General features: G+C 43.2%; 1 protein-coding gene across 2 annotated transcripts in view; it reads left to right on the top strand.

Moving 5' to 3' along the window:
- The first annotated feature begins 996 nt into the window (after positions 1–996).
- The window catches only part of MACROD1 (mono-ADP ribosylhydrolase 1), a 618427-nt gene continuing 592979 nt past the window's right edge, over positions 997–26444 (top strand). For both annotated transcript variants that reach the window (XM_060758436.2, XM_060758438.2), the window contains exons 1-3: positions 997–1330; positions 9906–10007; positions 16275–16394. In XM_060758436.2, the coding sequence (XP_060614419.2) occupies positions 1105–1330; positions 9906–10007; positions 16275–16394 (448 nt within the window). In that variant the 5' untranslated portion in view covers positions 997–1104. The remainder of the gene's footprint in view (positions 1331–9905; positions 10008–16274; positions 16395–26444) is intronic.

Raw genomic sequence — 26444 nt, 5'->3', positions numbered from 1 at the left:
ATTATTATTGTTATTATTATTGTATAATATATCTCCAAGGAACTCAGAGCATTGAGCCAAATAATAATAATTATAATAATTCAACAATTCCCAGGAACCCAGAGCATTGAGCCATATAATAATAATAATAATAATAATAATAATAATACAATTCCCAGGAAGCCAGCACAATTAACCTTATTATTATTATTATTATTATTATTATTATTATTGTATAATACAACTCCAAGGAACCCAGAGCACTGAGCCATATTATATAATAATAATAATAATAATAATAATAATAATACAATTCCCAGGAACCTAGAGCAATTAGCCTTATTATTATTATTGTATAATACAATTCCAAGGAACTCAGAGCATTGAGCCAAATAATAATAATAATAATACAATTCCCAGGAAGCCAGAGCATTGAGCCATATAATAATAATAATAATAATAATAATAATCCAACTCATAGGAACCCAGAGCATTGAGCCTTATTATTATTATTATTATTATTATTACTATTATTATTATATAATACAACTCCAAGGAAGCCAGAGCATTGAGTTATATAATAATAATAATAATAATAATAATAATTCCCAGGAAGCCAGAGCATTGAGCCATATAATAATAATAATAATAATAATAATAATAATATAATTCCCAGGAACTCAGAGCATTGAGTCAAATAATAATAATAATAATAATAATAATAATACAATTCCCAGGAAGCCAGAGCATTGAGCCAAATAATAATAATAATAATAATAATAATTCAACAATTCCCAGGAAGCCAGAGCATTGAGCCAAATAATAATAATAATAATAATAATAATTCAACAATTCCCAGGAAGCCAGAGCATTGAGCCATGACAATTCAAGTGGGGTTCAACTGTTTTAATTGGACAGTGATGCATGCACCCAAGCCTGGGCAGGGCTGAGTGTGGCAGCAAAGAACTCGGTTTCCCAGCAGGCATTGCTCCCGAAGGGGCGTGTCCAAGGGTCTGGCGAGTCCCCGCCCCCTCCTGGTGTGTGTGTTTTGCCCTGGCAGTTGCCTTGGCCCTTCTTCCAGAATCCCAGACAGGAGTTCTAAATAAGGGAGAGGAATCTCCAGCCATGCCCATGTCCCTCCTGGGCAGGGCTTTGCAGGCAGGCTGGAGGAGAGCCTGGGCAAGTTGGGCCTTGAGGGTGCCACCTTTGAGGGCAGAAGGGACCCCTTGGTGCAGAGGGACCCCAGAGTGGGGCTTGGCCAGGGGCATCCGGAGCTGGGCAGCCCTCCCTCCTTTGGCCATGGCAGCCAAGGTGGATCTGACCACGTCCACTGACTGGAAGGAGGCCAAATGTAAGTCTGTGCCACTTCCCCTCCCTTTGTTCAAGTTGCAAACAGCTCCATCCGACTTACAGACTCCTAGAAGTGAGGACCTTTCCATAAAATCCACACTGAACCGGATTATTTGGCAGTGTGGACTCAAGATAATCCAGTTCAGCACAGATATTGTGCATTGTTTGCCTTGATTTTGTTTATTTGTCATGTCAGGAGCAGACCACACAGTTGCATTGCATTTTTAAACAAACAAACAAACAAAACACAAAGTTTGCAAGCTTGGTAGTTGATTCAATGTCCTTTGTCCTTTTCCAAAATGAGGGCTTTTCCATAAAATCCACACTGAACCGGATTATATGGCAGTGTGGACTCAAGATAATCCAGTTCAGCACAGATATTGTGCATTGTTTGCCTTGATTTTGTTTATTTATCGTGTCAGGAGCAGACCAAACAGTTGAATTGCATTTTTAAACAAACAAACAAACAAACAAACAAACAGACAAAACACAAAGTTTGCAAGCTTGGTAGTTGATTAAATGTCCTTTGTCCTTTTCCAAAATGAGGGCTTTTCCATAAAATCCACACTGAACCGGATTATTTGGCAGTGTGGACTCAAGATAATCCAGTTCAGCACAGCTATTGTGCATTGCTTGCCTTGATTTTGTTTATTTATCGTGTCAGGAGCAGACCAAACAGTTGCATTGCATTTTTAAACAAACAAACAAACAAACAAACAAACAAACAAACAGACAAAACACAAAGTTTGCAAGCTTGGTAGTTGATTAAATGTCCTTTGACCAGTATCTGGCCACTTGGAGTGCCTCTGGTGTTGCTGCAAGAAGGTCCTCCATTGTGGATGTAGCAAGGCTCAGGTTGCATTGCAAACAATTTTAATAAATATAAACTTATTAGTATTTCAATGGGAAGTATGGGCCTGCTTTTGGCTGATGAGAAAGAATTGCTGTTGTGTGCTTTCAAGTTGTTTCAGACTTATGTTGATCCTGAGCGAGGGCCGGGTAAATGACCTTGGAGGGCCATATTTTAGTTTAGTCTAAAATGATCAAGGGTCTGGAGAACAAGTCCTATGAGGAGCGGCTTAAAGAGCTGGGCATGTTTAGCCTGAAGAAGGGAATGCTGAGGGGAGACACAATGAGGGCCATGTGTAAATATGTGAGAGGAAGCCACAGGGAGGAGGGAGCAAGCTTGTCTTCTGCTGCTCTGGAGACTAGGACGCAATGGGACAATGGTTTCAAACTACAAGAAAGGAGATTCCATCTGAATATTAATAACAAAATCTGGCTACCAATATTTTAAAACCTTAAAATTACAACAGAAAAACAACAAAGAGTAAACAATCAGGCGCATCTAATCATCTCTCAACAAAAGATTCCCCCAGGCACTGCCAAGCCATCAAATCCTAATTAAGGTGGTCAGTTGAAACATTCACACCTAACTCCAGCAGACAAGAATCCTTTGTCCCACCCTGGTTATTCCACAGATATATACCGTATATACTCGAATATAAGCCGACCCGAATATAAGCCGAGGCACCTAATTTATCACAAAAAACTGGGAAAACGTATTGACTCGAGTATACGCCGAGGGTGAGAAATGCAGCCATTACAGGTAAATTTCAAAATAAAAATAGATACTAATAAAATTACATTAATTGAGGCATCAGGAGGTGAAATGTTTTTGCATATTTACATAAAACTAATTTGAGATAAGACTGCCCAACTCTGATTAAATCATTACATATCTTCAATGTAAATGTACTTACGTATCCTTCCATCAATAATAAAGAGAGTAAAATAATAAATATAATAATAATAAAGTAAAATAATGGAAATGCAATAATAACAATAATAGAGTAGAATAATAAATGTAATAATAGAGTAAAATAATAAATGTAATAATAATCATAAATAGTGTAAAATAATACATGTAATAATAATAATAATAGGGTAAATGCTGTAATAATAATAATAATAATAATAATAGGGTAAATGCTGTAATAATAATAATAATAATAATAATAGGGTAAATGCTGTAATAATAATAATAATAATAATAATAATAATAGGGTAAATGCTGTAATAATAATAATAATAATAATAATAGGGTAAATGCTGTAATAATAATAATAATAATAGGGTAAATGCTGTAAATGTAATAATAATAAATAGAGTAAAATAATACATGAAATAAAAATAATGCGAATAACTGAGTAAAATAATAAATAACCTTGACTCGAGTATAAGCCGAGGGGAGCTTTTTCAGCCTAAAAAAGGGGCTGAAAAACTAGGCTTATACTCGAGTATATACAGTAAACCCATTTTCCTACTTCCAACAGACCTCACTACCTCTGAGGATGCTTGCCATAGATGCAGGCGAAATGTCAGGAGAAAATGTCTCTAGAACATGGCCATATAACCCGGAAAAACCTACAACAACCCAGTGATTCCGGCCATGAAAGCCTTCGACAATACAATAATAATAATAATAATAATCTTTATTTATACCCCGCCACCATCTCCCCGATGGGGACTCGGGGAGGGTTACATAAGGCCAAGCCCAAACAACAAATTACAGCAGAATAAAACCAAAAGCACAAACCGAAAACGCAGACAATAAACAAAAACATCATAATTACATAAAACATGTGAATGCTTAATGATACAAAATTACAGTAAACACAATCACAGGTTAATAACTGGGGCGGCATACAGGGAGCATACAATGGGCGGGCTATATGTAATGATTAAAAGAAAAACTAATTAAAAACTAATTAAAAACTCGGTGAGATAAAAAAGAAGCAGGTTATTTGCAGAGGAGGGCTCATTATAGCGGGGGTTGTGGAATCAAGCTTTCCCACAAAGGGGGGACGGGGACGTATACATTAGGAAGAACTTCCTGACTGTGAGAGATGTTCAGCAGTGGAACTCTCTGCAACGGAATGTGGTGGAGGCTCCTTCTTTGGAAGCTTTGAAACAGAGGCTGGATGGCCATCTGTCAGGGGTGCTTTGAATGCAATATTCCTGCTTCTTGGCAGAAAGGGGTTGGACTAGATGGCCCATGGAATGTGTCCAGAGGAGGGCGACTAAAATGATCAAGGGTCTGGAGAACAAGCCCTATGAAGAGCGGCCTAAGGAGCTGGGCATGTTTAGCCTGAAGAAGAGAAGGCTGAGAGGAGACATGATAGCCATGTATAAATACATGAGAGGAAGTCATAGGGAAGAGGGAGCAAGCTTGTTTTCTGCTGCCTTGGAGACTAGGGCGCAAGGGCTTCAAACTACAATAAAGGAGATTCCACCTGAATATTAGGAAGAACTTCCTGACTGAGAGCCGTTCAGCAGTGGAACTCTCTGCAAAGGAATGTGGTGGAGGCTCCTTCTTTGGAAGCTTTTAAACAGAGACTGGATGGCCCTCTGTCAGGGGTGCTTTGAATGCAATTTTCCTGCTTCTTGGCAGAAAGGGGTTGGACTAGATGGCCCATGGAATGTGTCCAGAGGATGGCGAACTAAAATGATCAAGGGTCTGGAGAACAAGCCCTATGAAGAGCGGCCTAAGGAGCTGGGCATGTTTAGCCTGAAGAAGAGAAGGCTGAGAGGAGACATGATAGCCATGTAATACATGAGAGGAAGTCATAGGGAAGAGGGAGCAAGCTTGTTTTCTGCTGCCTTGGAGACTAGGGCGCAAGGGCTTCAAACTACAAGAGACTGGATGGCCATCTGTCAGGGATGCTTTGAATGGAATTTTCCTGCTTCTTGGCAGAAAGGAGTTGGACCCATGGAATGTGTCCAGAGGAGGGCGACTCAAATGATCAAGGGTCTGGAGAACAAGCCCTATGAAGAGCGGTTTAGGAGCTGGGCATGTTTAGCCTGAAGAAGAGAAGGCTGAGAGGAGACATGATAAAATACATGAGAGGAAGTCATAGGGAGGAGGGAGCAAGCTTGTTTTCTGCTGCCCTGGAGACTAGGATGCAGTGGCTTCAAACTACAAGAAAGGAGATTCCACCTGAACATTAGGAAGAACTTCCTGACTGAGAGCCGTTCAGCAGTGGAACTCTCTGCCCCGGAGTGTGGTAGAGGCTCCTTCTTTGGAAGCTTTTAAACAGAGGCTGGATGGCCATCTGTCAGGGGTGCTTTGAATGCAATTTTCCTGCTTCTTGACAGAAAGGGGTTGGACTAGATGGCCCATGAGGTCTCTTCCAACTCCCAATTGAGTCCGACGCAGATATTGTGCATTATTTGCCTTGATATTCTGTATGGAAGGGCCCTGGGAGAAATGTGCCCAGGCCTGGTCTACACTGCAGAATTGATGCAGTTTGATACCACCATAACTGCTGAGGTTCAATATCCAGCATTGTTGGAGTTTCAGTTTCCCAAGGTCTTTGGCCTTTCTCAAATTTCTGCATTTCTCAAATTTCAGCTGCTGAAAGGAGAACGGCATGCACAAACATTGAATGATATCTATCTTGAGGACTAAGCATGCCATGTTTACAAAGCAAGCATCCTGCAATGCATGATGGTAAATTGAGGCGGTTTCCTAGGCAACCGCTTGTGAGGCCTTCCAGGCCTAGAGGCCTAGAAGTAGAAGTGTTTTCAATAGCCGACTAGTAGCTTTAGTTAGTTGGTTGTAGCAGTTTGGGTGGCAAGTTCTTGGTGGGATGGGCATCCCAAGCCCCCTTCCCTCTCTCCTGAGGAATCTGTACAAGGACCAAGTCGCAACAGTCAGAACTGACCACGGAACAGGAGACTGGTTCAAGATTGGGAAAGGCGTCCGGCAAGGCTGCATCCTCTCACCCAACCTCTTTAACGTGTATGCAGAACACATCATGCGAGGATGTGCGGGGCTTGAGGAATGCAAAGCTGGGGTGAAAATTGCTGGAAGAAACATTAACAACCTTAGATATGCAGATGACACCACTCTGATGGCCGAAAGCGAGGAGGAGCTGAGGAGCCTTCTAATCAAGGTGAAAGAAGAAAGCGCAAAAGCCGGGTTGCAGCTAAACGTCAAAAAAACCAAGATTATGGCAACAAGAATGATTGACAAGTGGAAAATAGAGGGAGAAAATGTGGAGGCCGTGACAGACTTTGTATTTCTAGGTGCAAAGATGACTGCAGATGCAGACTGTGGCCAGGAAATCAGAAGACGCTTCCTTCTTGGGAGGAGAGCAATGTCCAGTCTCGATAAAATAGTGAAGAGTAGAGACATCAGACTGGCAACAAAGATCCATTGCCTAGTCAAAGCCATGGTCTTCCCTGTAGTCACCTACGGATGTGAGAGCTGGACCTTAGGGAAGGCCGAGCGAAGGAAGAGAGATGCTTTTGAGCTGTGGTGTTGGAGGAAAGTGCTGAGAGTGCCTTGGACTGCGAGAAGATCCAACCAGTCCATCCTCCAGGAAAGAAAGCCCGACTGCTCACTGGAGGGAAGGAGACTAGAGACAAAGTTGAAGTACTTTGGCCACATCATGAGGAGACAGCAAAGCCTGGAGAAGACAATTATGCTGGGGAAAGTGGAAGGCAAAAGGAAGAGGGGCCGACCAAGGGCAAGATGGATGGATGGCATCCTTGAAGTGACTGAACTGACCTTGAAGGAGCTGGGGGTGGTGACGGCCGACAGGGAGCTCTGGCGTAGGCTGGTCCATGAGGTCACAAAGAGTCGGAGACGACTGAACGAATGAACAACAACAACAGCAGTTTGGATGCTGAGCTGTACAATTTGCAGAAGCATACACGAAGCTCAGCCTGTCATTGAACATCGAGAAAACCAAAGTTCTGTTCCAGTAGTCACCGGCTAATCCCTCTCCAATGCCAGAGATACAGCTTAATGGTGTAACATTAGAAAATGCTGACCATTTCCGCTCCCTTGGCAGCCACCTCTCCATCAAAGTCAACATTGACAGTGAAATACAACACCACCTGAGCTCTGCGAGTGCAGCTTTTTTCTGAATGAAGCAGAGAGTGTTTGAGAACCGGGACATCCGTAGGGAGACCAAGGGGCTTGTTTATAAAGCTATTGTCCTTCCAACCCTGCTCTATGCCTGTGAGACGTGGACTGTCTACAGATGTCACATGCAACTCCTGGAATGATTCCATCAGCTCTGCCTCCGAAAAATCCTGCAAATCTCTTGGAAGACAAGCGGATGAACGTCAGCGTGCTGGAAGAAGCAAAGACCACCAGCATTGAGGCGATGGTTCTCCACCATCAACTCCGCTGGACCAGCCATGTTGTCCGGATGCCCGACCACCGTCTCCCAAAGCAGTTGCTGTACTCCGAACTCAAAAATGGAAAACGGAATGTCGGTGGGCAGGAAAAGAGATTGAAAGATGAGCTCAAAGCCAACCTTAAAAACTCTGGCGTAGACACTGAGGACTGGGAAGCCCTGGCCCTTGAGCGATCCAGTTGGAGGTCAGCTGTGACTAGCAGTGCTGCAGAATTTGAAGAGGCACGAATGGAGGGCAAAAGAGAGAAACGTGCCAAGAGGAAGGCACATCAAGCCAACCCCAACTGAGACCGCCTTCCTCCTGGAAACCAATGCCCTCACTGCGGGAGAAGATGCAGGTCAAGAATAGGGCTCCACCGCCACCTACGAATCCACAAGAATTCCGATCCTGGAAGACTATTTATTTATTTATTTATTTATTATTTAAAAGTTTTGTATATTGACCTTCTCACCTCTCTTGAGGGACTCAGACCGGTTTCCAACCATAACTATCATACTCGGCCAACAAGGGATCGCCTAAGTAAGTAAGAAGTAGTAGTAGTAGTAGTAGTAGTAGTAATTTGCGACACGCCTCTCCTCACAGCTTCAGGCAGGGACCAATGTAGTTAAAACACACAAATAAAACGCAAAACCATTCAGAGAATTGTTCCGTTGCGTTCTAGTTTCCAGGGAAGCAGAAAGGATCATTCTGACCAAAAAGGTCATGAGTTTGAAGCCAGCCCGGGTTGGAGTGGGTTTCCAACCAATTGTGTGTAGCCTGTTGTCGACTTTTGCAACCTGAAAGACAGTTGCATCTGTCAAGTAGGAAAATAAGGTACCACCTTAAAGTGTGGGGAGGCTGAATTAACTGATTTATGAGGCCATAAAGAAGACTCCAGCAAAGCATTCCAGCGGGGAAGCATGCGGGGAATGCGGAAGTGCTTCATCAGCGTTGCAGATGGACGATGAAAGCGACAGCTCCCCTGGCGGCCAGAAAAAGTTAAATAGCCTCTGTGTATGTCTGTATATGTTTGTATGTCAAAAATTGGCATTGAATGTTTGCCATATATGTGTACACTCTAATCCGCCCTGAGTCCCCTGCGGGGTGAGAAGGGCGGAATATAAAAGCTGTAAATAAATAAATAAAGAAATAAATAAATAAGCTTGCTCCCTCCTCCCTGTGACTTCTTCTCACATATTTATACATGGCTATCATGTCTCCTCTCAGTCTCCTCTTTTTCAGGCCAAGCTCTTTAAGCCGCTCCTCATAGGGCTTGTTCTCCAGACCCTTGATCATTTTATTGAAATTGCCCACATGCTTGACACGGTAGTTTTTGGACCACTCTCACAACTACCATGTAAGACTACACAGAGAAGCCATTGAAATCCACAAGCATGTGGACAATTTCAACAGAAAGGAAGAAACCATGAAAATGGGTATTTAAAAAAAACCTCTAAAATCATAACAGTAAATAAAGAACAACACTCAGGAAAAAGGGGAATTCCAGACAGGAAACAATCAGGGCCAGGTCATTACTTCCCAACAAAGGATTACCCCCAGGAAGTAAGAAGCAAGAGCTTGAAATGACTAAAATGGAAGGCGACTAAAGGAGGGCGACTCAAATGATCAAGGGTCTGGAGAACAAGCCCTATGAGGAGCGGCTTAAGGAGCTGGGCATGTTTAGCCTGAAGAAGAGAAGGCTGAGAGGAGATATGATAGCCATGTATAAATATGTGAGAGGAAGCCACAGGGAGGAGGGAGCAAGCTTGTTTTCTACTTCCTTGGAGACTTGGACGCAATGGAACAATGGCTTCAAACTACAAGAGAGGAGATTCCATCTGAACACGAGGAACAACTTCCTGACTGTGAGAGCCGTTCAGCAGTGGAACTCTCTGCCCCGGAGTGTGGTGGAGGCTCCTTCTTTGGAAGCTTTTAAGCAGAGGCTGGATGGCCATCTGTCAGGGGTGATTTGAATGCAATATTCCTGCTTCTTGGCAGAATGGGGTTGGACTGGATAGCCCATGAGGTCTCTTCCAACTCTTTGATTCTATGATTCTATGAAATGCTAATCAAGGTGGTAAATTGTAACATTCACACTTGCCGCCAACAGACAAGAATTCTTTCTCCCACCCTGGACATCATTCCACAGATATATAAACCTCACTTGCCTAGTTTCCAATAGACCTCCCAATCTCCGAGGATGCCTGCCATAGATGTGGGCAAAACGTCAGGAGAGAATGCTTCTGGAACATGGTCGTACTGCCCGGAAAACTCACAACAACCCAGTGATTCCGGCCATGAAAGCCATCGACAATACATTGAACCAATGTCTCTTAGTCTCGCAAACTCTTCTTAATTCTCTCCTTTATGTGTTTCTCCCCCAGCATTTCTCAAAGGGCTGAATAACAAACAGAGGCGGGAGCAATATTTCACCAAGGATTTCATCAAACTGAAGCAAATACCTTCGTGGAAAGAGATGGCGAAAAGTGAGTTTTCTTTCTTCTTTCTTCTCCAGTATTTTATTTTCCAAGAAATGGAAGAAAAAGGCCATTGTGGGGATGTGAACATATTACTCTGGGTATTAGGATTGTCCATACTGACTATTTAGTCTGAGTCCACTTCGGGGTGAGAAGGGCGGCATAGAAGTATCGTAAATCTATATAAATAAAAATGTAATCTTAGTTTGTGGGATTAACAGAACTCCAAAACCACTGGACGAATTGACACCAAATTTGGACACAAGACACCTAACAACCCAATGTATGTCCTTCACTCAAAAAAAAAAATGATTTTGTCATTTGGGAGTTGTAGCTGCTGGGATTTATAGTTCACCTACAAAGAAAGAGGGAAGGAGAGAAGGAAGGAAAAAAAAAGAAGGGTAGAGAAGGGAGGGAAGGAGAGAAAGAAGGAAAGAAAGAAATGTAGAGAAGGAAGGAGGGAGAGAAGAAGGGAAAGAAAGAAATGTAGAGAAGGAAGGAGGGAGAGAAGAAGGGAAAGGAGGGAAGGAGAGAAAGAAGGAAAGAAAGAAAGCTAGAGAAGGAAGGAGCGAGAGAAGAAGGGAAAGAAGGAGGGAAGGAGAGAAGGAAGGATAAAAAGAAAGGTAAAGAAGGAAGGAGGGAGAGAAGAAGGGAAAGGAGGGAAGGACAGAAAGAAGGAAAGAAAGAAAGGTAGAGAAGGAAGGAGCGAGAGAAGAAGGGAAAGAAGGAGGGAAGGAGAGAAGGAAGGATAAAAAGAAAGGTAAAGAAGGAAGGAGGGAGAGAAGAAGGGAAAGGAGGGAAGGACAGAAAGAAGGAAAGAAAGAAAGGTAGAGAAGGAAGGAGCGAGAGAAGAAGGGAAAGAAGGAGGGAAGGAGAGAAGGAAGGATAAAAAGAAAGGTAGAGAAGGAAGGGAGGAGAGAAGGAGGGAGAGAAGAAGGGAAAGAAAGAGGGAAGGAGAGAAGGAAGGAAAAAAGAAGGATTGAGGAGGAATGGAGGAGAGAAGGAGGGAGAGAAAGAGGGAAGGAGAGTAGGAAGGAAAGAAAGAAGGGTAGAGAAGGAAGGAGGGAGAGAAAGAGGGAGAGAAGGGAAAGAAAGAGGGAAGGAGAGAAGGAAGGAAAAAAGAAGGGTAGAGAGGAAGGGAGGAGAGAAGGAGGGAGAGAAAGAGGGAAGGAGAGAAGGAAGGAAAGAAAGAAGGGTAGAAAAGGAAGGAGGGAGAGAAGGAGGGAGAGAAAGAGGGAAGGAGAGAAGGAAGGAAAAAAGAAGGGTAGAGAAGGGAGGGAGAGAAAGAGGGAAGGAGAGAAGGAAGGAAAGAAAGAAGGATAGAGAAGGAAGGAGGGAGAGAAGAAGAAAAGAAAGAGGGAAGGAGGGAAGAAAGGAAAAAAAGGATTGAGGAGGAAGGGAGGAGAGAAGGAGGGGGAGAAAGAGGGAAGGAGAGAAGGAAGGAAAGAAAAGAAGGGTAGAGAAGGAAGGAGGGAGAGAAGGAGGGAGAGAAAGAGGGAAGGAGAGAAGGAAGGAAAAAAAGAAAGATTGAGGAGGAAGGGAGGAGAGAAGGAGGGAGAGAAAGAGGGAAGGAGAGAAGGAAGGAAAGAAAGAAGGGTAGAGAAGGAAGGAGGGAGAGAAGGAAGGAAAGAAAGAAGGGTAGAGAAGGAAGGAGGGAAAGAAGGAGGGAAGGAGATAAAGAAGGAAAGACAGAAGGGTAGAGAAGGAAGGAAGGAGAGAAGGAGGGAGAGAATGAAATAAAAGTGAAAGAGGGAAGGAGGGAAGGAAGGAAAGAGACAAGACAGGATGGAACCAAAGAGCAAAGGAAACGAGAAAAGAAACAGGTAGAGAAGGAAGAAAGAAGAAGGGAAAGAAAAAGAGGGAAGGAAAGGAGAGAAAGAAAGAAGGAGAGAAAGAGGGAGGGAAGGTTGGCCATAGCAATGCGTGGTGGGTACAGCTAGTAATCTATATAAATAAAAATGTAATGTTTGTTTGTGGGATTAACATATCTCACAAACCACTGGACGAATTGACACCAAATTTGGACACAAGACACATAACAACCCAATGTATGTCCTTCACCCAAAAAAATTGATTGGGAGTTGTAGTTGCTGGGATTTATAGTTCACCTACAATCAAGAGCATTTCGAACCCCACCAACGACGGAATTGAACCAAACTTGGCACACAGTTCTCCCATGACCAACAGAAAATACTGGAAGGGTTTGGTGGGCAGTGTCCTTTGGTTTTGGAGTTGTAGTTCACCTACATCCAGAGACCACTGTGGACTCAAACAATGATGGATCTGGACCAAACTCTACAAGGATACTCAATATGCCCAAATATGAACACTGGTGGAGTTTGGGGAAAATAGAATCTTGACATTTGGGAGTTGTAGTTTCTGGAATTTATAGTTCGCCTACAATCACTGAGCATTCTGAACCCCACCAACAATAGAATTGGGCCAAACCTCCCACACAGAACCCCCATGTGGGCCACAGCAACGCGTGGCAGGGGACGGTAACTAACTAACTAAATAAATAATGCAGTTTGAAGCTTGTTTTGAACCGTGACACTCACACAACAAACTTTTGCAAAAATGTGTTGTCAAAGGCATTCAGTGCTGTAATCACTGGGTTGCTGTGAGTTTTCCGGCCTGTCTGGCCATGTTGCAGAAGCATTCTCTCCTGATGTTTCACCCACATCTATGACAGGCATCCTCAGAAGTTGTGAGGTCTGTTGGGAACTAGGCAAGTGAGGTTTATATACTAGGGTGGGAGAAAGAATTCTTGTCTGCTGGATGTTGCAATTGACCAGCTTGATTAGCATTGAATGGCCTTGCTACTTCAAAGCCTGGCTGCTTCCTGCCTGGAGGAATCCTTTGTTGGGAGGTGTTAGTTGGCCCTGATTGTTTCTTGTCTGGAATTTACCATACATTAAAGGGACCACTGATTGCATAAGGAAGATGATGAAGAAACACAACCTACAAACTATCTAGATGTATAATATCAAAACAAACAAACAAACAAGAAATGAGGGTGCAATACTCAATGCGTCCACACGAGGGCGGCAAAGGATTACACATAGGAGTTCTGGACAAAAGGTATATCTGAGACTTCAATGGAGGGGCGCAATGCTCTACAGCAGCATTTCTCGAATCGGGACCCCTGGAGGGGTCGTGAGGGAGTGTCAGAGGAGTTACCAAAGACCATCAGAAAACACAGTATTTTCTGTTGGTCATGGGGGTTCTGTGTGGGAAGTTTGGCCCAATTCTGTTGTTGGTAGGTGAACTATAAATCCCAGCAACTACAACGCCCAAATGTCAAGGTCTATTTTCTCCAAACTCCACCAGTGTTTACATTTGGGCATATTGAGTATTCATGCCAAGTTTGGTCCAGCTCCATCATTGTTTGAGTCCACAGTGCTCTCTGGATGTAGGTGAACTACAACTCTAAAACTCCAGGTCAGTGCCCACCAAACTCTTCTAGTATTTTCTGTTGGTCATGGGGGTTCTGTGTGGGAAGTTTAGCCCAATTCTATCATTGGTGGGGTTCAGAATGCTTTTTGATTGTAAGTGAACTATAAATCCCAGCAACTACAACGCCCAAATGTCAAGGTCTATTTTCTCCAAACTCCACCAGTGTTTACATTTGGGCATATTGAATATTCATGCCAAGTTTTGTCCAGCTCCATCATTGTTTGAGTCTACAGTGGTCTCTGGATGTAGGTGAACTACAACTTCAAAATCCAAGGGCAATGCCCACCAAACCCTTCTAGTGTTTTCTGTTGGTCGTGGGAGTTCTGTGTGCCAAGTTTGGTTCAATTCCATCGTTGGTGGAGTTCAGAATGCTCTTTGATTGTAGGTGAACTATAAATCCTAGCAACTACAACTCCCAAATGACAAAATCCTATTTTTTTTGAGTGATGGTTACTCCTTGTGTTGTGAGACGTTTTGTTGCCAGATTTGGTGTGATTTCGTTCATTGGTTCTTTTGTTTTTAAGGTACTAATTACGCTCAGAGCATTTATATATATATAGACTAGCTGTCCCCTGCCACGCGTTTCTGTGGCCCAGTCTGGTGATCTGGAAAATGAAGTAATGAGAAAGTGCTGGTTTCTAATCTATGTAATGTCTTGATACTTGTGGGTAAACAGTATTTCTTGCTGTTTCTTTGTCAGTGTCGATGTGGAGATTGTCTAGTTTGCCTACTCTGGAACATGCAACATAGAATTGTCCTTCTTTAAGGGTCCCTTTCAAATCTATGATACTATATCTGTGTGTGTGTGAATCATATCTCTATGGCTGGATGGCTCTTTGTCAGGAGGGTTTTGATTACATTTTCTTGCCCTGGTGAAGGGAGTTGGACTAGATGGCCTTAAGTATTTTCTATTGGTCATGGGGGCTCTGTGTGGGAAGTTTAGCCCAATTCTATTGCTGGTGGGATTCAGAATGCTCTTTGATTGTAGGTGAACTATAAATCCTAGAAACTACAACTCCTAAATGTCAAGGTCTATTTTCCCCAAACTCCCATCTGTGTTCATATTTGGACATATGGAATATTTGTACCAAGTTTGGTCCAGATCCATCATTGTTTGAGTCCACAGCGCTCTTTGGATGGAGGTGTCCTACAACTCCCAAACTCAACGTCAATGCCCACCAAACCCTTCTAGTGTTTTCTGTTGGTCGTGGAAGTTCTGTGTGCCAAGTTCAATTCCATAGTTGATGGAGTTCAGAATGCTCTTTGATTGTAGGTGAACTATAAATCCCAGCAACTACAACTCCCAAATGACAAAATCCTAATTTTTTGAGTGATGGTCACTCCTTGTGTTGTGAGACTTTTTGTTGCCAGATTTGGTGTGATTTCCTTCATTGGTTCTTTCGTTTTTAAGGTACTCATTACGCACAGAGCATTTATATATATATACTAGCTGTGCCCTGCCACGCGTTGCTGTGGCCTATAGTAAAACTTTTCAAAGTTGAGGTAGATATCTGGAGTGTTATGAAAGAGAGGTACCTACCTGTTCCTTTCCCCTTTTTCTCCCCCTTTCTCTCCTTTCTTCCTTCTCTACCTCTTTCTTTCTTTCTTTCTTTCTTTCTTTCTTTCTTTCTTTCTTTCTTTCTTTCCTTCCTTCTTCCGCTCCTTGGTTTCATCCTTCTCTCTTTCCTTCATTCCCTCCCCCTTTCTTCCTTTGCCTCCTTTCTTCCCTCCATGTTTCCTTCCTTCTTCCATTTTTTATTTCCTTTTCTCCTTCCTTCTTTACCTCTTTCCTGCCTTTCCTTCCTTTTATTTTTCTTTCCTTTCTACTTTCTCTTCTTCCTCCCTTTGGTACCTCTTTCTTTCCTGCCTTCCCTCCCTCCCTCCTTCCTTCCTTCCTTCCTTCCTTCCTTCCTTCCTTCCCAATGCTTACCAAACTTTCTGTGCTTTCTGTTGGGTCATGAGTGTCCTGAGTGCCATATCTGGTTTATTTCCGTTGTTGGTGGAGTTCAGAATCCTTTGATTATAGGTAAACTATAAATCCCAGCAGCTACAACAGAGGGGGGTGGGAGGAGGAGGAGTGTAGGGGGGGAGTGAAGGAGCGTTGGGTTGCGCGTGTGTGTGCAGCGGGGGGGGGAGTGAAGGAGCGTTGGGTTGCGTGTGTGTGCAGCGGGGGGGGGGAGTGAAGGAGCATTGGGTTGCGTGTGTGTGTGCAGCGGGGGGGGGGGGAGTGAAGGAGCATTGGGTTGCGTGTGTGTGTGCAGCGGGGGGGGGGGGAGTGAAGGAGCGTTGGGTTGCGTGTGTGTGTGCGACGGGAGGGGAGTGAAGGAGCACGGAGGACGGGGGCGTGGCTTGCGCGGAGGGAGCATTGGCCGGCAGGCCATGTGCGCGCGCCAGGGAAGTTGCGGCTGGGTGTCATTGCACATGCTCAGTTGTTTTGTCGTTTTGTGAGTGTGTTGTGGTGTTGTTTTTTACTTTGATTCGATTTGTTTGTACCTTGTGGATTGTGGTAGGTGCATGGGAATTTTGGTTAATTTTCGTTGGGTTTTTTTTTTTGAGTTTTGCTGTCCCGTTCGACGCCACTTTCAGATTTATATATATAGATAGATTGTATGTATGTGTGTGTATGTATATGTGTGTAGGTGTATATGTATATCTTGTAAGCCTCTCTGAGCCCCCCGGGAGCTGAAATCTAAATAATTTTGGATTCCAGCTCCCAGAATTCTGGAACAGGGCTTCTGGGAACTGGAGTCCCAAACACTTGAAGGTCCAAAGGTGGGACACCACTCCTATAGACCTTTAAATATCTGATTTTTCTGCCAGGTGCCAAAGTCAAGCAGCCTGAAGAATCTCTTTACCCCAAAGATAACCATCTGAATGAGAAGATCTCTCTTTTCCGTGGGGACATCACCAAGCTGGAGGTGGATGCTATTGTCAATGCTGGTGAGTTTGATTTACTTGTATCTTCTACAATGACGTTTTGCTCTCTCCGAGGCTTTGTAATTCACGCCATGCCTGTTGTGTAAGTGTCATTATCTTGAAAACTGCATAAAAATTGGATGAGGAGAGTTGGAATGTGCTTGGAAAGTAAAACAATATGGAAAATTGTGATGTGTACATATCTGATTCTTGGCGTTTCTGTCATTTCAAAAGTACTTTGGCTCTATTGTACTTTCATGTATTAGAATGCAAGGTGAAAGAAGCTGTTGGGGTTCAGCCTGTGTGTGAACCTGAACCTGATTCTCTGATTGCTGAACCTGAACCTGATTCTCTGATTGCATTTCCTGATGCTACTGAACATGTATTTTTCCCTGATGGTAATGAAAATGTTGATTCTGAGGTCAGTGGCTTGGAAACTACACATTCTGATGAGAATGTTGCAGAGCCAAGCGGTGATAGCTCTCCAGAGGAGCTAACACTTGGCTTCCTTAATGAGGATAGAAAAAGACAGATTTGGAAAAGCAGGAGTAAATCGCAGAGTCTGCGAAGGTCAAGCAGATTAAGGGAAAAGGAAACACAGGCTTCAAAGCCTGGAGGCGTGTCACGAAACAGTTTCTTCAGTTTTAAGTGCCTCTTGCCAGGTTGTCTCGTTAGATCAGGCATCGTTTAGACTGAGGCATTACCTTGGCAGATTTCCCGTTTCCCGTGGCCTACATCCCAAGAGGCTTCTAGAGCTCCAAGTACGGTTAGTGGATTGCTAACAGGTTCCAGGTTTTTACAGTGTTGCTTTTGGATATTAACCTAGTTCATGGATATTTTTGACTGCTGAATTTTACTGTGGCTTTTTGACTTTGCATTTTCTTCTATTTTGTAACCATTTTACATCAATAAAAAGGGATTGTTTTTCCCACAGTCAAGTGTGGTGGATTGTTATCTTATGGTCTCGTTTCCTGGTCTGGGTTGCAACAGAAGCTGATCTTTATTTTTAATTAAATGGGATCGTTAGGTTTTGTACTGAATTGAAAGATGTTTGACTGGATAGAGAACATGATTGTCCATAAGGGGATCATTACCTCTCTGTTCATTTGGCAATTTTCTTAAAGATATCTATGGCTTTAGACTACCAGTTATGGATTTCTTTTTAAAAAAGGTAAGCATGTATGTTTTGCTTGGAAAATGGCTCTATGTGTGTAGGGACCATGTGTTGTATATCATCCCATTCAGCCTGTGATTGTGTCTGATGTTCATGCTGGTGCTCATGGGTAGAAATGATGTTCATGTTGATGTTCATGATGGGACTGTTCCTGATGGGACTGGGGATGAGGGTTTGTTTGTACCTGAGTTCAGAAGAGAGGCTTGCGCCGTTTCAGGATGATTCACAAGGACACATTCCTGGGAGAGTCCTTTCACTGCTTTTCTCAGAGCAACCAGGCCGCCACTGTTTATTTTATTTTGTTATTTCATGTGTTTATTTTGATGGTGTTTTACTTCTGGGATTGGGAATGAGAGTTTGTTTGTACCTGAGTCCAGTTCAGAAGAGGGGCCTGCGCTGTTTCAGGAGGATTCACAAGGCCACATTCCTGGGAGAGTCCTTTCACTGCTTTTCTCAGAGCAACCGGGCCACCACTGTTTATTTTATTTTGTTATTTCATGTGTTTATTTTGATGGTGCTTTGCTTCTGGGATTGGGAATAAGGATTTGTTTGTACCTGAGTTCAGTTCAGAAGAAGGGCCTGCGGTATTTCAGGATGATTCACAAGGACACATTCCTGGAAGAGTCCTTTCACTGCTTTTCTCAGAGCAACCGGGCCGCCCTGTGCTCTATCTCTCTATCCTGTTTATTTTGTTATTTTATGTGTTTATTTTGATGGTGTTTTGCTTCTGGGATTGCAAATGAGTGTTTGTTTGTACCTGAATCCAGTTCAGAAGAGGGGCCTGCGCTGTTTCAGGATGATTCACAAGGACACATTCCTGGGAGAGTCCTTTCACTGCTTTTCTCAGAGCAACCGGGCTGCCACTGTTTATTTTATTTTGTTATTTCATGTGTTTATTTTGACGTTGTTTTGCTTCTGGGATTGGGAAATGAGGGTTTGTTTGTACCTGAGTTCAGTTCAGAAGAGAGGCCTGCGCTGTTTCAGGATGATTCACAAGGCCACATTCCCGGGAGAGTCCTTTCACTGCTTTTCTCAGAGCAACCAATCCACCCTGTGTTCTATCTCTTTATCCTGTTTATTTTGGAACTATTTATTTTATTTTGTTATTTCATGTGTTTATTTTGATGGTATTTTGCTTCTTTGTATTTTGTTGTATTGTAATTTTGGGCTTGGCCTCATGTTAGCTGCCCCGAGTCCCCTTTGGAGAGATGGTGACGGGATATAAATAAAGTTTATTATTATTGGGGAGATGGTGGCGGGGTATAAATAAAGATTGTTATTGTTGTTGTGGTTGTCTGAAAATGATGCTGGGATTGATTTCCCAGGTGCTGAAGTTAATGAGGGAGGTAATGAAGGAGAGGATAATGAAACCTTGGACAGAAAGCAAAGCTTTCAGAGACTGAGGGGATTGCTTTATCTACACCAAAAGAAAGATAACAAACTGTTATCTTGTGGGGAAGCCAAGAAGAATGCTTTCCTTTCAGTTTTGAGTTTTGGGCTCTGAGTTTCATGTACCAAGTTTTTGCCAAGCTTAAGTTTTGTCCATGTGATTTTCCTGCTGTTTTGTTTCATGGTTTCAAGTGCCCTGCTTCATGGATTTTTGTATGCTTTCCTTTCAGTTTTGGGTTCTGGAAAGGGTTATGATGATTTATGGGAGTGAGTTGCCTCAGTTGAACAATGTTATTTGTCCCGGTCTCACTTTCAAGGGCTCTGAGTTTCATGTACCAAGATTCTGCCAAGCTTAAGTTTTGCCTGTGGGATTTTCCTGCTGTTTTTCTTCATGGTTTCAAGTGCCTTGCTTCATTGATTTCTGTATGCTTTCCTTTCAGTTTTGGGTTCTGGAAAGTGTTATGATGATTTATGGGAGTGAGTTGCCTCAGTTGAACAATGTTATTTGTCCCGGTCTCACTTTCAAGGGCTCTGAGTTTCATGTACCAAGATTTTGCCAAGCTTAAGTTTTGCCTGTGGGATTTTCCTGCTGTTTTGTTTCATGGTTTCAAGTGCCTTGCTTCATGGATTACTGTATACTCATAGATCTTGTTCCCTTTCGAAGCTCATGAAGTATTTTGGGGTTTTGTACTTTTACTGTTTTGTACTTTTACTTTTACTGTTTTGCTATTTTTTACTGCTTTGCCTCCATAAACTGCTTGCTGACTTTACCAAGCTGGTGTGGTGTATAAGGTCATGGGTGTTCCTTCTCTGGTGTACGTTACCATGTTGGATGACAAAACATTCAGAGGGGAGAAAGGGAAGCTGCGTTTCTTGATTGACTTTGACTTAGTTAAATTGAATGCAAAACATTTATGTAGGTTTCCGTATGCATTAGTTGGCAACACCTAGATGTAATGCAGAGTGGGAAGGGGGAGATTTGGGATGTGGAAGATAGATGTCAGAATCAAAATTAGAATTCTTGGCAAGTGTTCCATTCAATTGTTCATCGTTATAGCACTGTCTTACTTCACTTAGGCAATCCCTCGTTGTCCGAGTACGATGGCCCTTTTAAGTGTAGTGTCTTGGCGGTGGATATGTAGGAGACTGTGGAGCCCTATTCTTAACCCGCATGTTCTTCCACAGTGAGGTCCCGGTCAGGGTTGGCTTGACATGCCTTCCTCTTGGCATGTTTGTCCCTTTTGCCTTCCATTTGTGCCTCTTCGAATTCCGCAGCACTGCTGGTCACAGCTGACCTCCAGTTGGAGCACTCAAGGGCCTGGGCTTCCCAGTTCTTGGTGTCTGTGCCACAATTTTTAAGGTTGACTTTAAGCTTGTCTTTAAATCTCTTTTCCTGTCCACCAATGTTCCATTTTCCGCTTTTAAATTGGGAGTAGAGTAACTGTTTAGGAGATGGTGATCGGGCATTTGGACAACGCGGCATTCTGTCCAGTGGAGTTGATGGTGTAGGAGCATCACTTTAACGCTGGTGGTCTTTGCTTCTTCCTCCAGCACCTGTCTTCCCAAGAGATTTGCGGGATTTTTCAGAGGCAACGCTGATAGAATCGTTCCAGGAGTTGCGTGTGACGTCTGTAGACAGCCCATGTTGTGCAGGCGTATAGCAAGGTTGGAGGACAATAGCTACATAAAAACAGCCCCTTGGTCTCTCTACGGATGTCCCGGTCCTCAAACACTCTCTGCTTCATTTGAAAAAATGCTGCACTCGCAGAGCTCAGGTGGTGTTGTGTTTCAGTGTCAATGTTGACTTTTGAGGAGAGGTGGCTGCCAAGGGAGCGGAAATGGTCAACATTTTCTAATGTTACACCATTAAGCTGTATCTCTGGCATTGGGGAGGGATTTTATTTTTATTTATTTATTTATTTATTACATACATTTCTATCCCGCCCTTCAGGGAGACTCAGAGCGGCCTCAGGCTGATGCCTGTTGGAAGAGCACTTTGGTTTTCTTGATATTCATTGAGAGGCCGAGCTTCTCATATACTTCTGCAAAGGTGTCTAGAGTGGCTTGTAGGTCTTCTTCTGAATGTGCACAGATGACGTTGTCATCAGCATATTGGAGTTCTGTAACAGATGTTGTTGTGACCTTGGTTTTGGCTTTCAGTCTGCTGAAAGTTAAATAGCTTACTGTTATTTCCACTCTGGTGGGAAGCTTCCCATCAACAAGATGAAGTATCATAGCAACAAAGATGGAGAATAAGGTTGGGGCAAGAACACATCCCTGTTTGACACCTTGATTCTACCTTAAATGGGTCACTTTGGGAGCCATTGCCATCATGTCATCGTGGAGGAGCTGCAGGATGTTCACAAATTTGTTGAGGCACCCCATTTTTTGGAGGATGGTCCAGAGAGCGCTGCGATTCACTGTGTTGAATGCCAATGAATGCCACGTACAGAGGTTGATTTTTCTCCCTGCATTTTTATTGGAGGTGTTGTGTAGTGATTGTCCATAAGGGGATCATGACCTCTCTGCTCATTTAGCAACTTTCTTAAAGATATCTATGGCTTTAGACTACCAATTATGGATTTTTTTTAAAGTTAAGCATGTATGTTTTGCTTGTAGGGACCTTGTTGGGTGACAAAACATGCAGAGGGGAGAAAGGGAAGCTGTGTTTTTTTGACTGACTTTGATTTATGCCCCTTCCACACAGCTGAATAAAATCCCACACTATCTGCTTTGAACTGGGATATATGGCAATGTAGATTCAGATAACCAGAGTGAAGAGAGAGGGGCAGAAGACAGTTTCACCTTGTCTCCTGTGCTATGCTAATATTATAAAATAATATAATGTAATATATAGTATATACATATATCCTGAGGAAACTATATCAGACGATTGCCACTAATTATAAGGAACATAACAGGGAAAGGAACAGGGGATTTTAAAATAGTGAATCCCACCAGCTTTAACCAAATTATATCTGTACAGGGGGATTTTTAAAACAGGAAAGAGGCAACTGGGAGATTTTGAAACTGTTTCTTCAGTTGTTTCTGCTGCCACCTTTTTGTTTGGTATTCAGGCTGAGTTGTATATGGAGACATAGCAACATCCTTTTGTGTTACAATAGTGTTTGTTTTCTTTAGAGGGTTGAAATCACAGTGATGTTCATACTGAAGCTGTTATATGGTGTTAACAATAATAAAATGTTTATTTAACAGGCTTAAACTTCTTCTGGTACAAATGCGTAGTGGTTTCAGTAAGTTACTGGTACACCAGCTTCTGGTTACATTTGATGTGCAATTCTTAGATGGGTTCTGGGTTCAAATCTTGATGTTAACAAAACAGGAGATTATCTCAGGAAATTAATCGCTGATAATAATTCCAAACAAAATTCCCCCGTTCTGGAACTAGCCAATAGCCTTTGGCCTAACCTTCCTCAGGGACAAAGAACAGACCACAAATAGTGTCCTCTTCCACTGTCTGTATTCTTAGCTAATTATATTTATATTATACATTATAATATGTAATTATAAAATGGTTGAACAGAAGCTCTCTGAAGCTTCAGGTGCTCTTACTGCTTATTGCAGGGAAAACCAGATGATTCCTAATTCATCTTAAACGCAAGTGTGTGCTTTTTATCTTACATCTCGAGCCCCCTGTGACGCAGTGGGTTTAACCACTGTGCCGGCAGAACTGCAGACCGACAGGTTGCAGGTTCGAATCCGGGGAGAGGCGGATGAGCTCCCTGTGTCAGCTCCAGCTCCCCAAGCGGGGACATGAGAGAAGCCTCCCACAAGGATGATAAAAACATCAAATCATCCGGGCGTCCCCTGGGCAACGTCCTTGCATACTGCCAATTCTCTCACACCAGAAGCGACTTGCAGTTTCTCAAGTTGCTCCTGACACAACAACAACAAAAAAAATGTAATGCAATATAATGCTACTAATAATATGATATTATAATTATATATTTATATTACATGTCATATTACTAATAATATTATAATGTAATGGTATAGTACAATATAGTAATATTTAATATTGATATTGTACTATGCTAATAATATGATATATTGTATGTATGTGTATATATATGTATATGTATGTGTGTGTGTGTGTGTATATATATATATATATATATATATATCTTGTAAGCCACTCTGAGTCCCCTTCGGGGTGAGAAGGGCGGCATACAAATGTTGTAAATAAATAAATAATAAATAACCCAGTTCAAAGCAGAAATTGCGGGTTTATTCTGCCTTGATATTTTGGGTTATATTGCTGTGTGGAAGGGCCCATAGGATAATTTATAGAAGGCTCAGCTGTCATTCCCAGCCACGTACACCAGAGGGCACTGAAGCACCGTGGTTTAGGGTCTTTGTTGCATTAATTTTCCTACTTTAATAAATCAAACTGTTTATTAGTGGAATAAAAGTCTTTGCTAACAAGAGGTTTTGTTGGCGCTTCATAAATCCTGCTTCTGTGCATCATGAAGCCCATATGTGCTTAATTCATATGTAAAAGCGCAAGTGGGGCTATAATACGTGTCCATTAAATCCTAGAAGATCCAATCATTATCATTAGCCGAGAGTAATTACCTGTACGGATCAAGGCCAGGAACGGTATGCTTTGATTGTACCATGTATCCTGGTGGGGAGAGGTTGCTAAGGCTGTGTTGTGAGTCCCAGGAAAAGCAGGGTGGTCTGGAGCATCCAGGGAAGAGAAACAGATGGAGCATTTATTTCTGGTTAACCTTGGCTCGCTGGCAGGAATCAAGTGTCTCCCAGGCAGCTCTTGATTTGTCGTGTCAACGTTGGAAGCAGACACCAAAGCTCTTTAACACGGGATGATGAGGCTCCCAAGGATGGGCTTTGAGACAAAGCATCTGCTAGCCAGGTCTGGCTTAGGGCCAGGTGGTCCAGGCAGCTGCTCGGCTTTTGGGACGTGGGGTTTTAGTGGTTCCTGCTGAGTATTATGTATTAGCCGCTTTACTCCGCAGCTTAAATATAGTAAACGCTACAAATTGTTTATTTTCTCTTTTAAACCTGGAAGGAGCAGTATTCTATTTATTGTGTCAGAAGCGAATTGAGGGTACCGTATATACTCGAGTATAAGCCGACCCGAATATACACCGAGGCACCTAATTCTACCACCAAAAATGGGAAAACTTATTGACTTGAAAATATCAAAAATATGGGAGTCCCCTGTGCAATGTCCTTGCAGACGGCCAATTCTCTCACACCAGAAGTGACTTGCAGTTTCTCAAGTCGTTCCTGACAAACGATCTTGACAGATTAGAGAGATGATTGGCCAAAACTAACAAAATGAAGTTCAACAGTGACAAATGCAAGATACTCCACTTTGGCAGGAAAAACGGAATGCAAAGATATAGAATGGGGGACAATGCCTGGCTCGAGAGCAGTACGTGTGAAAAAGATCTTGGAGTCCTCGTGGACAACAAGTTAAACATGAGCCTAGAATGTGATGTGGCGGCAAAAAAAGCCAATGGGATTTTGGCCTGAATCAAGAGGAGCCTAGTGTCTAGATCTAGGGAAGTCATGCTACCCCTCTATTCTGCTCTGGTTAGACCACACTTGGTTAGAATACTGTGCCAAATTCTGGGCACCACAATTGAAGGGAGATGTTGACAAGCTGGAATGTGTCCAGAGGAGGGCGACTAAAATGATCAAGGGTCTGGAGAACATGCCCTATGAGGAGCGGCTTAAGAAGCTGGGCATATTTAGCCTGAAGAAAAGGCTGAGATGAGATATGATAAGGTAAAGGTAAAGGTAGTCCCCTGACATTAAGTCCAGTCATGTCTGACTCTGGGGTGTGGTGCTCATCTCCATTTCTAAGCCGAAGAGCCAGCGTTGTCCGTAGACACCTCCAAGGTCATGTGGCCGGCATGACTGCATGGAGCGCCGTTACCTTCCCGCCGGAGCGGTACCTATTGATCTACTCACATTTGCATGTTTTCGAACTGCTAGGTTGGCAGAAGCTAGGGCTGACAGCGGAAGCTCACGCCGCTCCCCGGAATCGAACCTGCGACCTTTCGATCAACAAGCTCAGCAGCTCAGTGCTTTAACCCACTGCGCCACCGGGGGCTCCGATGAGATATGATAGCCATGTGTAAATATGTGAGAGGAAGCCACAGGGAGGAAGGAGCAAGCTTGTTTTCTGCTTCCTTGGAGACTAGGACGCAAGGGAACAATGGCTTCAAACTACAAGAGAGGAGATTCCATCTGAACACGAGGAAGAACTTCCTGACTGTGAGACGTTCAGCAGTGGAACTCACTGCCCCGGAGTGTGGTGGAGGCTTCTTCTTGGAAGGCTTTTAAACAGAGGCTGGATGACCATCTGTCAGGGGTGCTTTGAATGCAATATTCCTGCTTCTTGGCAGAATGGGGTTGGACTGGATGGCCCATGAGGTCTCTTCCAACTCTTTGATTCTATGATTCTATGAGGGTTGCATCTACAGAAGTGTGTAGATGCAAGGTTTTTGTGTTGAGCAGGGGTCTGGGCTAGATTCACGTCTTTCTTGGACGTGCGTCTCCCCTTTCCCTGTGAATGGGACCCTGCGTGGCTTACAATAAAATGAAACAATAAGAGAAACACAATCCCTGCCCAGTTCAGCAAAGTCAGTTGACAAAAGGGCAAAGCAACGAGGAGGGAGCCAGCCAGCCAGCTCTCTTTGTAAGGAAAGGAAGGCCTGAAGCCGTTCAGATCTCTCCAGGAATTGCTTTCGGTGGCTGCTCTGAGGTTTCATGAAATGATAACAGATCAATACTTACTAACCTTGTTATAATTGCATTTTACACATCTCAAGATGGTGAGAGGCAACCAAGGGATTGTCTAACTGCTATAGCAAAATAACTTGACTGCCTTAGGACCATGTGTATATTGACTACTCAGCCTCAGGTAGCAAAATGGCTTTGGCTGGTCCTGGGTATTATGTTTGTAACATCTATCTATACATATAATAAAAGTCAAAGTTTGTATGCGGCGGACAAAAGTGTGGCGGTGTGGCTGGAGGAGTATGTGCCAGCGTTCTGATTGGCTGCCACTATGGTGCTATTTGCATATGGTCTCTGATTGGCCAGCTTCAATAGGAGCCCCTGGTGGAGAAAAGAGTTCATGACAGAAACGGAGACATGAGAGAAGGAAATTTGCATATGGTCTCTGATTGGCCAGCCACAAATCCAAGATTTCGAGATGACAAAGAGAGGAAAGGAAAAGGCCAGAGGGGACGGAGTCAGAAGATTACCAATACAGACCAAACTTGGCACACAGAGCACACAAGACCCACTCTACATCCTACTGCAGTTTGGAGGAGGATGAACCATGGATGATGGGACTTGCAGTACCATCACTCACATTCTGAGACCGCTGTTAACCTCATCCAATGACTGATCAGGACCAAACTTGGCACATAGACCTCTCATGACTCACTTTACATCCTGGTGTGGTTTGGCCAGGGATGGTCCATGGATTATGGGACTTGCAGTACCTTTGC

The sequence above is a fragment of the Anolis sagrei genome, chromosome 12 (genome assembly GCF_037176765.1).
Source record: "Anolis sagrei isolate rAnoSag1 chromosome 12, rAnoSag1.mat, whole genome shotgun sequence".
Taxonomy (NCBI): Eukaryota; Metazoa; Chordata; class Lepidosauria; order Squamata; family Dactyloidae; genus Anolis; species Anolis sagrei.
This window is presented reverse-complemented; position numbering and strand designations above follow the sequence as displayed.